The 12,755-nt window shown below is 48.5% G+C and overlaps 1 protein-coding gene across 1 annotated transcript in view; it reads right to left on the minus strand.

Annotated features, from left to right (window-relative positions):
- Positions 1-142: 142 nt before the first annotated feature.
- Positions 143-12,755, minus strand: part of ctnnbip1 (catenin, beta interacting protein 1) — a 14,714-nt gene continuing 2,101 nt past the window's right edge. Inside the window, exons 3-5 of the mRNA XM_067239170.1 lie at positions 11,848-11,961; positions 11,647-11,737; positions 143-2,351 (exon numbers count right to left, since the gene is read on the minus strand). Coding sequence (XP_067095271.1) covers positions 2,293-2,351; positions 11,647-11,737; positions 11,848-11,961 — 264 coding nt within the window. The 3' untranslated portion in view covers positions 143-2,292. The remainder of the gene's footprint in view (positions 2,352-11,646; positions 11,738-11,847; positions 11,962-12,755) is intronic.

Raw genomic sequence — 12,755 nt, forward strand, 5'->3', positions numbered from 1 at the left:
GGGGTGAAATAACAGCTTGTGTGATGGCACGATTTCTAACTTAACTAAATTATTCACTGCGGCATCAACCACGGTTGATTTCATGAGAAAACAATTCGATGAAATAGAAGGCTCCTAAATAAATAATACCAAATAAACTTAGTTTAGTGTTTTAAATTCCTTTAATGGTTCAGTTGGTATAGAATTTGGAAGCATTTAGTCAATACATGGTCAGCAGCCATACAGAAACATCCAACTAATCAATTTCAACTGAGAAAAATACAAAGGCAACACAAAGAACGGAAGAAGGGTAGCCTGGCAACGACAAGTCATCACATTGAAAGATACACAGCTCTAGTCAAAATTAACAGCATGCTTAAGATTGGATTGGTAGCGGTTTTAACAGATGTATCCACACACGGTGACATTCACTCGCTAACACACACACATGCAGGCTGTAGCTACAGGTCTGAAAGTCCTACTGTAAGACACCTTTGATGCAATTTTTTGTCTTTTAATCAAAAGAATGCATAGACAAATCAGGTTTAAGAATGTTTTCAAACAAAAGTAAACATGAAAGACAAACTTTTTTGTCGTAACGGACAGTGTAACCATCTGCTGACAATGCTCATTATCGCGATCTGCAAGGACATTCGAATTAAGAAAATGACAGCAAACAGATTGACACTTTGTACACCAAAAAAGTTAATTCCTATAAAATGTTTTTTTTTAAAGAACCAGTGCTTCCACATATTTTTAGAATGTACAAGCGATGGTCATTGTGGCAAGGATTTCATCGTAGACTTTACTTAAATGTACACTGTAAACCACAAGGTAGACATGCTTGGTTTCAAAACATTAAGTTACAATTATTTAAGTTAACCGAGTTAACAAAATGTACTTACACACATTAAATATTGAGCACATTCCTACCGCAAAAAAAGTCTAAAAGTCTGATTGAAACAAAATGAAAATGACAGAATTGAACAATTCCAGTTGAAATCGATAAAAACAGAAGACAATTTGCCCACATCGTGTTTCCTGCACTAGGAGTTGCTGATGGGAATGGAGGGAGACATTACTAAAACGTTTCTATAGCGTGTATACTAAACGATCTTAAAAGATCCACACATTTGTTAATCTCCCTTTGACATCGATGCATGATTTAAAGTCAAGAGCTAAGCTCATTGATCTCAAGAAAGGAATTTTGTTCCATGGCTCTACACAGATCTATTTAAGCGTTTGCACGGTTGATTGCTTAGTGTGTGAATCAGAAACAGAGCGTTCCTGAATACTACATTTCTTTTGTTTACAATATTCTCTTGATGGTCAAGACATAGGAGTATTTTGATGAAAAGTTTAGGAGTCGTCTCAATAAGTAATAAATTAGACTACAGGGTGTGACTCAACACACACCCTTTAAATCATAATGTTACACTTTCATCTTACAGATAAAAATACTAAGAATAAACACAATTGGCACAATCAATTCATTGTTGTATTTTCCCCCAATATCTGTACAATAAAAAAAGTAATTTTTCTTTTTCCCCAACAACCCAAATAGCTTGTTTATTTGGGAAAATGTGGTACTTCTGTGTTTGTGAGCTAGAGTCCTTGAAAGTTGAATATACTTGTCCCTTAAGGGTAACAGAGATACAGCCTTACAGCCTTTTAGTTTAAAATGAAGCAGCAAAACGTACAGTTGGTTTGACAGTACATGAAAACCGTTTTACACATGTTCTGACTGAACCGCTCAAACACCCGGTGTTAAGCTACAAGATAAACAAACTCGCCCAAAAAAATAAAAGTAAACAGCAAAATGTTTCATCTTCCCACAAAGTGATCAGTTAGGTTTTCCTCACACATCTTTCTACGCTTGACCGAACACACTGCTCTCAACGTCGCTCCACCCATGACCAACCAGAGACACGCTCACAAAACTTGCCCCATAAAGAACAACACATAAAACTAAGCAAAAACCTTTTTCCGTTTACACAATATATGTGTGTTTCCATCAGCCTGCTTCACATCCAAGTCCTTGACCCATGTTAGCAAACGCAGGGTTCTCTGAGGGCGATGCTCTGTTGGGCTGGGGCAGGACAGAAGGGTGAGGGGGCGGGGCGGTGGGGGGAGGTGATGGTGAAGGTAACCAGGTAGGAAGGTTACCTCCCTCCCTCCTACCCTCACCTCTCTCATCCTCCTCCCATTAGAGCTGCCCGGATCTTCTCTGGGAACAGTGCTGTGTCGGTTGAGTTTGGGTGGACTACGAGGGGGGGCGGGGAGGGTGGTGGTGGTGGAGGGGGGGGGCCAGGGTCACTGTCTCCTGTCCTCGGTCTCTGAGCGTGAGAAAGCCATCACCACGTCCTCCGCACCTGCAAGAGATAAGACGTCGTCAAGGCACCGTTAAGGCATCATCATCATCGTAAAGATGTCCGTTAAACACTTTCAACTATCGAGCAGCTCTGGGTGTGAGCTAGTGCTAGCCTTCTGACATTGGAACCAGACTCTACAGGTTGAACACCAGTCATTGTGTCTCAGTAAACAGACTCCATCCCTCTACCTGTGGTGAATTATCAGTCCATGGTGCAAAAAAATATCCATGGAAACGCTGTCTTTTAAAACATCTAATTCACCAACAGAACCATTTCCGTTGGCAGTCCTTTAAACACAGCTTTTCAACCCAATACGTTTTATCCACCTGTGGCGCAAAACCACAGCCCGTCACCACGGAAACCGAAAAGTGAGCTCCCATGTGGAGCGGCACGCCGTCAGCACTTTCCTGTCCTGCCCCGATAAGAGCCCAGGCCGCCTCCAACAATTCAATCCCTGTTTCTGTTCCGACACGGACCGTCAGAGACGTAGAATGCCTGCAGAGGACGAGAGCTTAGCTCCAGCTAGCATACAGCGGCTTGGCAAGCTATAGTCACCGATTTAAAAAGGTAGAATTGTGTACGGGAGGATAACAAAAACAAAACGACACACATGATTACTATAGCGAGAAAGCTGCCACACGCTTGGTTGATTCATATTACAGTGAACTAAAACCAATGGATCAGGACTTTTAGAGTACAACAATGATAATAATCAAACACTGTGGTTAACTGCAATCTTTTATTCTCATTGCAGTTCAGGAGGTCGACTTTCAGGACGCTCCAGAATTATATAGTCAGCTATCAAGTCTTTCACGAGTTCATTCAAGTCATTCTTCCATGAACCGTGACTCAACCCAACCCCAAGTCTGGTCACCGCCACACCCCGTTGTACAAACACAGCCCGCTCGTAAAGAATGAATCTTCTGTGTGTCGTGGTATGCTAATGTCTCATGTTCAAAAATAAATGTAACAGGCTTTTGGAAATGTAACAGTTTCTCAAAGTTCATTTTTTAATGTAGAACGAGTTCTATTCACTCCATCTGATGATTGTAGGCTACACTACAAACTGACAAAGGTGAGAAGCTGTTAAACCTAGAAATCACACCGTCATGTCTAAAAGCACTACAAGACAGCTGTGAAGCTGGCAATTGACGGTAATAACTATAACAATTGTAGTTAAACAGCTGGGAACAAGCCTGTGAATTGCCAGTCCATTTTGCTAACCCGACAACAATAAAAACGAAATTGTTATCCGTGACCAGAGAGGAAAATCGACAGCTAAGTGCAAAGTTGTTGTTCTCACCCCCCCCCCCCCCCCCCGATTTCCCGAATGTTTTCAGCATATCATCAACACCAATTTCCACACCTTGGGCACGGGACGAGGTGCGTTTGTAACAGCGTCTTCAACTCTCGCACCTCGTCTATAAAAAGCATCTTTCTTCCACCTAGATTGGCTGATTATGAGAGGTGATTATTACGGAGGGTAGGAGAGTAGCGCGTAGGAAAGTAGGCCAGACTGGCTCAAAGGGCGGACCCCCTCCAGAACACACCACGTAAAGACATCCAAGCATAGATGGTGTTTGGCAACCTCTAAAAAGGGGATAATTAGGATGTTTCTATGGTGCTTTCAGGTCAGCAACAGATTAATAAGCAGGGGGGAGGGAAAGAGGTTTTTAATATGGGCCGTCTTCCTCTCCCTCCATCTCTCCCTCCATCTCTCCCCCCATCTCTCCCTCCATCTCTCCCTCCATCTCTCCCTCCATCTCTCCCCCCATCTCTCCCCCCATCTCTCCCTCCATCTCTCCCTCCATCTCTCCCTCCATCTCTCCCTCCATCTCTCCCTTTCAAGTACCGCTGTCCCCTGAGAGCTACCAAATGAAGATCTGGAGAACACACAACACTGGTAGAGCCGTCATGTGGCACAGCATGAAAGGCTTGGGGAAAGATGACAAACACAGACTAGGAAAACACACCAGATCAGCTGGGGTCCCTTCTAGCTTCACTCCCTGCCAAGGCATCAATTTTACACCCTGAATGAGAGGAATCAATACACACTGCACACGGTACACTGGAAGAATGTTACGCAACGCCAGCGAAGGTCACGGGGATGATAATATTAAATCAAAGTATTAATAATAATAATACTGTCTCTCATAATCAATATCACTGGTAATGCGCCAATACTGGCTAGCCTTTCATCCCTGATCCATCTTGCGGATACATAAGGGAGTTCGTCCTTGCGTAATGGTCACATCTAGTGAAGTCACACAGAATCTTCCCTGAGAGGAAATTATCTTAACAGTTACATTTAGACATTTACATTTAGTCATTCAGCAGACGCTCTTATCCAGAGCGACTTACAGTAAGTACAGGGACATTCCCCCGAGGCCAGTAGGGTGAAGTGCCTTGCCCAAGGACACAACGTCAGTTGGCATGACCGGGAATCGAAATGGCAACCTTCGGATTACTAGCCCGACTCCCTCACCGCTCAGCCACCTGACTCCCTAAAACAGTTAAAAACTCTCTCGCTGTAGCCAATATATCAGGACTGCAGGTGATAACCCTGGAAGGGAGAATGCCATGCAGTCACAAGGCCTGTCGATGAGAGTCCTGAGAGGCTCTGGGTCCACCCAGTCTCAGGGCAGATCAGAATCAGAATTGGTTTTTATTCGCCATGAAAGTTTGCACAGACAAGGAATTTACTTTGGCAGGAGAGCCTACCTAGGCAGCCATTTTCGGCGCCAACTAGAAAGTTACAGCATAACATGAGGAGAGAGGAGGAGAGAAAAAGGCAACACCCAGACAATGCTCCTAGAGGAGTACAGTGTGGGAACATACAAAAACCTCAGCACATAAGCACAACAACATTTACAACAAACAAAAAAAACACGTGACTTGCAACGGGGAGTGGGGGGGGGGTAGACAAGCAGCATCTGGACCTGCAGCCATGGTAGGCGCTGCACACAGGGCACAAAACTAGCAGCATCCACCAGCCAAATGCTTGGAAAATATGCAAGAGGCTGGTAGATTTTCTGCACTCACCAGCTCGAAAAAAACGATGCTAATCTACTAAGTGGCTGGTCAAATTTGATCATTCACTTGCCGTTTTGGCTGGTGGACAAAGAAGTTAATTTGGCACCCTGGCTGCACATGAGCATCTGAGCACTCAGCCACACCCTAACACACACACATACACCCTGACACACACACACACCCTGACACACACACACAAACACACCCTGACACACACACACCCTGACACACACACACACCTTCTATGTATCACCAGCCAAAGCTGGTAGAAAACGTCAGGCATCTCTTCGAGCCGTTGCCTAGCGACCGTCAAAATCAGATTGCATCATCACCCAGCCGGCTGTAACAGCCTATGAAGAAACAAGCTGCTGTCTCTCATCACCTCACCTCCCTCTCTCCTTACGTTTTACAACGCCTGCCTGTACTCATCGCCACCTCAGTTTGTGTTGTAATATCTGCTCCGGGGCGTGTGTGAGTGTTCACATTGTGTGTGTGAGGAAGAAACGATTGTTGATCTTTTGCTTCCTCAAAAGGATAGAAACGTATCTTTTTATTTCCCTTTAATACTTAATGAGCTTGATGATGATATTAATATCACACAGCTAGTAGGCTTATCAAAAGGAATATAATCCATACTGATATTTTTAGTACTGTGATATAGATTACCTGTTAAGACCATTTCCACTCTGTCTCTCTCCCTCCCTGTCTCTCTCCCTGTCTCTCTCTCTCTCTCTCTCTCTCTCTCTCTCTCTCTCTCTCTCTCTCTCCTGATGCTGAATCTCTGTGTTTCATAAGAGCACAGTGAAAATGATAAACATGTTGGCCTAATGATACAATCACTAATCATTCAGAATTGACAGCACAAATCAGAGAGGATCCCAATAAGGGAGGTATCGAATGGGCGCAAACCCCAGGGGTGTTCCTCTCCTCCATACCGCCATTTTGAAAGGGAGCTTTCATTACCCAGCAGCGGGGTGAGGAGATGTTATTTACTGCTGTATGGACTAGGTGACCTCCCGGAGGAAATGAAGTTCCTCAGGGTGTGGAGCGAAGACACCCCCCACTCCCTCTGGTGACTCAGAGGGGAGATGGTCCTCGAGAGATCCAGCTCTGAACCCAGGCTGAGAGGGAGACAGAGACAGAGTCGTGTTTAGTCGCCGTGGAGACCACTGAAACTCCCTGAGTAACAGGAAGAAGCTTCTAAATCGATAAAACTTTGCACCGCCAGGTCGCACAACAAGGTAGGCTCGCTCCTTAGTGTCACGTGAGCAGCTTTGCGCAAGAGAGGGTTTTCGGTTCTGTACGGTACCGGAGCTGTTAGTCAGACAAAGGGAGGAAAGATGGTGTATCGATTCTGCGGCAGACATCTGAAATAAGAGACGGAGGAGGGAGTGATCAAGAGATCGGAGTATCTCACCTGTGCTGTGTAATTACCCCCCCCCCCTTCCTCTAGCCCTCACTCCCTCCTCCTCTAGCCCTCCCTCCTCTAGCCCTCACTCCCTCCTCTAGCCCTCACTCCCTCCTCTAGCCCTCACTCCCTCCTCCTCTAGCCCTCACTCCCTCCTCTAGCCCTCACTCCCTCCTCTAGCCCTCACTCCCTCCTCCTCTTGCCCTCACCCTCCTCCTCTTGCCCTCACTCCCTCCTCCTCTTGCCCTCCCTCTCTCATCGCCCCCCCCCTCCCTCCTCCCCCTTTCCCCTCACATTGACGACGGCATGCGTCGCCACGGCACAGAGCTCTCTCTCCTCCTCCCTGGATGGTAGTGGTTGCCGCGGCAACCCCCTACCCACGTCCGTCCCTCTGTTGCCGTGGCCCCCCAGACGTCCTTCTGGGAGGTGACAAGTTCCCTGCTGCACGATTAGCCCCGGATCAGTCCTAAGGCTGTGTGTGTGTGTGACTGTGTGTGTGTGACTGTGTGTGTGTGTGACTGTGTGTGACTGTGTGTGCCTATATGTGTGTGACTGTGTGTGCGTGTGAGTGTGCCTGTGTGTTTGTATGCACGTGTGCCTGTGAGTGAGTATGTGTGTGTCTGTGTGTGTGTAAGAGTGTGCCTCAGTGTGTGTGTGTGTGCGTGTGTTGGCACGGTCATCGTGACATAAATCCCCTTCAGCATCTGCAGAGCAGGACATATTCTCCTGTAATGATGCCTCCTCTTCCTGAAGAGGAGCAGCGGTCTCATTGTTTTAACACTGGCATCAATCCATCATCATCATCTCCCAGACTGAAGCCTGCGTGCAGAGCAGCAGGCCCTGACCCCAAGCACACGTTCATCAGTTCACGCTTAACACTCCCCTCTCTACTCCCACCATCTCCTCCTCTCTACTCCCACCATCTCCTCCTTCTCTACTCCCACCATCTCCTCCTTCTCTACTCCCACCATCTCCTCCTTCTCTACTCCCACCATCTCCTCCTTTTCTACTCCCACCATCTCCTCCTTCTCTACTCCCACCATCTCCTCCTTCTCTACTCCCACCATCTCCTCCTTCTCTACTCCCACCATCTCCTCCTTCTCTACTCCCACCATCTCCTCCTTCTCTACTCCCACCATCTCCTCCTCTCTACTCCCACCATCTCCTCCTCTCTACTCCCACCATCTCCTCCTCTCTGCTCCCACCATCTCCTCCTCTCTGCTCCCACCATCTCCTCCTCTCTACTCCCACCATCTCCTCCTCTCTACTCCCACCATCTCTTCCTCTCTACTCCCACCATCTCCTCCTCTCTACTCCCACCATCTCCTCCTCTCTACTCCCACCATCTCCTCCTTCTCTACTCCCACCATCTCCTCCTCTCTACTCCCACCATCTCCTCCTTCTCTACTCCCACCATCTCCTCCTCTCTACTCCCACCATCTCCTCCTCTCTACTCCCACCTCTCTACTCCCACCATCTCCTCCTCTCTACTCCCACCATCTCCTCCTCCTCCTCCAAGCCAGGACTTTTACCCAACACAGCGTCCAAAACAAGCCCAGAAATCCTCTCAGGCCCATTAAATTGGCAAAGAAGAAATCAGCATTTTCATTTATGCTAATCAGCTAATTAAAAGCATGTGAAATGCTAATTAACAGATTACTATTACTGGATCCATAAAGTTTAAATAAATATGATGAGCGTTATCTCTGTGTCGGTTCCTTCTGGATGCTAGGGAGGGGGGGGGGTTCCATCTAAGCAGTGTTCGTCTTGTCATCTGGTGACTTTTACGTGACAGACACCGTCGTGAATGCCTTTTGTAGAATGGTTCTTTATCTGGGATCACGAGCGCTGCCTCCATGCTGCTCGTCTGTCTGCCTGTCATATCTGCTGATATACGTGACAGATCACACTGTACCGACTGCACAGCAACACCAAGCCTGTCGGGGCATAAACGATTCCTTCCTGTATAAAAGGACCTATCGAACGATAGTCCTGGGTTGTAAACCTCTCGCCCCCTATCAGAAAGGCTGCTCTAGAGATCCACCGATGACGAGGCTTCTACTGGGCCTTTGGGAAGTGGAACTAAGGAATTGACCAATGAATGACAAGGAGAGAAGCCTATATAGACAACTAGTCAAAAAATTTCAATGGGAGAACTGGAAGTGATCCACCAATGAGACAGCTAGGAGAAAGAGAGTGGAAGAGAAGAGCCAATGAATATAGCTTGCAAAGCAAACACCAACAGAAAACCCCCAGAAGTGATGGATGGAAACCTCTCCTGCCCACCCACGCTTAGCCTCAGGCCTCAGTCTCCCTCTCTCCCTCTCTCTCTCCCCCTCCTCAGTCTCTCTCTCAGTCTCCCTCTCATCTCATCCCTCTCTCCCTCTCCCCCTCCCTCCCTCTCCCTCCTCAGTCTCCCTCTCATCTCATCCCTCTCTCCCTCTCCCCCTCCCTCCTCAGTCTCCCTCTCATCTCATCCCTCTCCCCCTCTCTCTCTCCCCCTCCTCAGTCTCTCTCTCAGTCTCTCTCTCCCCCTCCCTCCCCCCTCTCATCTCTCTCATCTCTCCCCCCCCCCCCTCTCCCTCTCTCGCTCACTTCCCCACCATCGCCCCTTCTCTCTGCCTCTCTTCCTCTCTGAAATGCTGTGTCACATATGGCCCCTTTGTCTCTATCTGAGGGCTGGGCTGTCTGTCTCTGTGTGAGGGCTGGGCTGTCTGTCTGTCTCTGAGGGCTGGGCTGTCTGTCTGTCTCTGAGGGCTGGGCTGTCTGTCTGTCTCTGAGGGCTGGGCTGTCTGTGTCTCTGAGGGCTGGGCTGTCTGTCTGTCTCTGAGGGCTGGGCTGTCTGTCTGTCTCTGAGGGCTGGGCTGTCTGTCTGTCTCTGAGGGCTGGGCTGTCTGTCTCTGTGTGAGGGCTGGGCCGTCTGTCTCTGAGACAGACAGAGACAATGTCATCTATACCATCCAACCACTCCAGGGTTTAGACTCCTTGCTCTCTTGTGGAGGGTGTCTCAAATCAAACCAGAATCCCTCTACAGTTGGCGTGTTGGGTGCCGATCTTCATCTTATTTTGACCTCTTTTCAGTTTGAATCCAACAAAATCTAACTTTGGACTTTATCCTCCTTCAAAAGGATCGGTGCTCTGACTGAGCCAACCACAGAAGCAGCATCTCAACGCTGCCTCCCTTCTGTGTTTAACGGGTGGGGTGATACTTTAAAGTCATTATAACCCCCATTATCATCACTCTACGTGACATCCCTAACCCCCCGCTTCAAACTACACAAACAAGCCGTAACTCATGCTGCAGATTAGCTGACGCGCTGCCAAATGACTCCAAATATGATGGTTTAGTGATGTATAATGTATCGTCTCACATGCCCTGTGACGAGTCGTACCCCTCTCACATGCCCTGTGACGAGTCGTACCCCTCTCACATGCCCCGTGACGAGTCGTACCCCTCTCACATGCCCCCGTGACGAGTCGTACCCCTCTCACATGCCCCCGTGACGATTCGTACCCCCTCCTTACATAATTGAGGAGGCTCTCTACCCAGTGAGCGGCACACGCCTCTCTTTGTCTGGTATCCAAGGGCAGGGAAGAGGAGGAGAGAGAGGCAGAGGAGAGAGGATAGAGAGGCAGAGGAGGAGAGAGAGGTGGAGGAAAGACAAGAGAAGTGGAGAGAGAGAGAAAGAAGAGAGGAGGAACTACAAGATATTGCTCCTATCAGAGCTCTACCGTCTACAATCTCCACAAAGCTATTTTCTTTTTCAAAAGGAAAAAAACACAACTGCTCATGTTGAATCCTAATCTGTACTCCTCCCCTCCCCGTGAAACATTCTCTGCGTTTGGACACGACCACTACTGTGTCTCAGCGTGAGACACAGAGCAGTGTGTGTACACACACACACACAAAACTACAAAATGCCTTCCGCAACATAAACAAACTAATCCCCGACGCAACAGATGAGCCCACAGGCCCAACACAACAACAACAACGTCTTTACAAACAGCGGCGGGGGAAGCAGATAACTACATTATTTTCAGGTAACTGTATCAGAGCCACCCCCCATCCCCGCCTCCTCCCCCACCCCAGGGACCAATCAAACCAGAGACATCCATCTAGGTATAAAACGCAACGGGGGTTACCTACACGGGATGGCAGGGGCTCTCAAAGCGGCAGACGCAGGAGCCGGTTGGGGATTGTGTCTGTGAGGAGACTGATAAAACCTGAACAGAAAGCAAGGCTCTTCCTCCTGTATGGTGTGCCCATCCAGGCACCTGCCCTGGTTGTTAACTTGCTGGCGCCCTCTAGTGGTGGAGATGTGTTACTAACGGAGGCCCAAGGCGGAATCACAGTGCCCTCTAGTGTCTGGTGGTGGTATAGCAACACTGATGCGAACTCATCGCTTATGTTATGACACATAAATGGCACTTAAACTCTCATTCGCTCACTACATGTGAAGTCTATCTTAAGACCTGGGCGTGGAAGGTCCAAGGTCTCATGTACTTGGCAGGGGTGGTGGACTCCTCTGTCTATCTCAGTCATGATTTCAACTAAACAGACAGACAGGGCACTGACAGACAGACATTGATACAGACAGGCAGATAGGAAGACATTCAGACCACAGGAATACACACACAGACAGAGAGAGAGACAGAGAGACACAGAGAGAGAGAGAGAGAGAGAGAGAGAGAGAGAGAGAGAGAGAGAGAGAGAGAGAGATGAGAGAGAGAGAGAGAGAGAGAGAGAGAGAGAGAGAGAGAGAGAGAGAGAGAGAGAGAGAGAGAGAGAGAGAGAGAGGAGAGAGAGAGAGAGAGAGAGAGAGAGAGAGAGACACACAGAGAGAGAGACCGTACCCTGGTCTATGTTGTGCTGTGGTAGTTGACTCATCTGACTGTGGACCACGCCTGCGTAATTCCGTAGAAACGCCTCTTCACTCGGCGTCAGCTGGAGGACAAAGAACACAACTATCACCAAACAAGGAAACAAACAAAGAAACTCTCCTCTGTGATTGGATAAAGGAAGGAATCGTCCAATAGCATGGCGAGTGGACCTACATTGGAGCCCATCTTCTTGAGCATGAGCAGCACTCGAACCTTCTGCTGGATGTACATCTCTTCAGGAGACTTCCCCGGGGCCTCCTCGCGGTCATCCCCCCTGCTCCTGTGGCTCTGCACACACACAGGCAGGACGCACACACACACACTCTGAGTTAGGCTGATTTCAAGGCTTGAAAAACAGATGAAAAGGAGAGCTTCATTCACTTCATTCAAATTTCAGAAAGGAATGAATGTCTTTGTGCATGACAGGGTGTAGATCAGAACTCCTTCTGTTGTCCCATTTCATTCATTTCTCACAACGCACTGAAAAAAAAACATTAGATCCCTACTCATAGAAAGAAAAGGGTTTGATACAAAGCTGAATATCCAGATGTTATTTAACAGTAAGACCTTGAGAAGCATCTTCTCCTTTCATCCCCAGTCTCCAAGGCCTGTCTGCCCCCACCCTTCCAGAGTCTGCCCCCACCCTTCCGCAGCCTGCCCCCACCCTTCCAGAGTCTGCCCCCACCCTTCCAGAGTCCTGCCCCCACCCTTCCAGAGTCTGCCCCCACCCTTCCAGAGTCTGCCCCCACCCTTCCGCAGTCTGCCCCCACCCTTCCAGAGTCTGCCCCCACCCTTCCAGAGTCTGCCCCCCACCCTTCCAGAGTCTGCCCCCCACCCTTCCGCAGTCTGCCCCCACCCTTCCGCAGTCTGCCCCCACCCTTCCGCAGTCTGCCCCCACCCTTCCACAGTCTGCCCCCACCCTTCCACAGTCTCACCCCACCCTTCCACAGTCTGCCCCCACCCTTCCACAGTCTCACCCCACCCTTCCACAGTCTGCCATGGAGAGGACTTCTGGAAGGCACACTGACGGATAGTCCTGGCAATCTCCTTGGGCTCTTATGTGTACAAAGGGCCACTAATGC

Source organism: Osmerus mordax, chromosome 7, assembly GCF_038355195.1.
Source record: "Osmerus mordax isolate fOsmMor3 chromosome 7, fOsmMor3.pri, whole genome shotgun sequence".
In the NCBI taxonomy this organism is placed as follows: Eukaryota; Metazoa; Chordata; class Actinopteri; order Osmeriformes; family Osmeridae; genus Osmerus; species Osmerus mordax.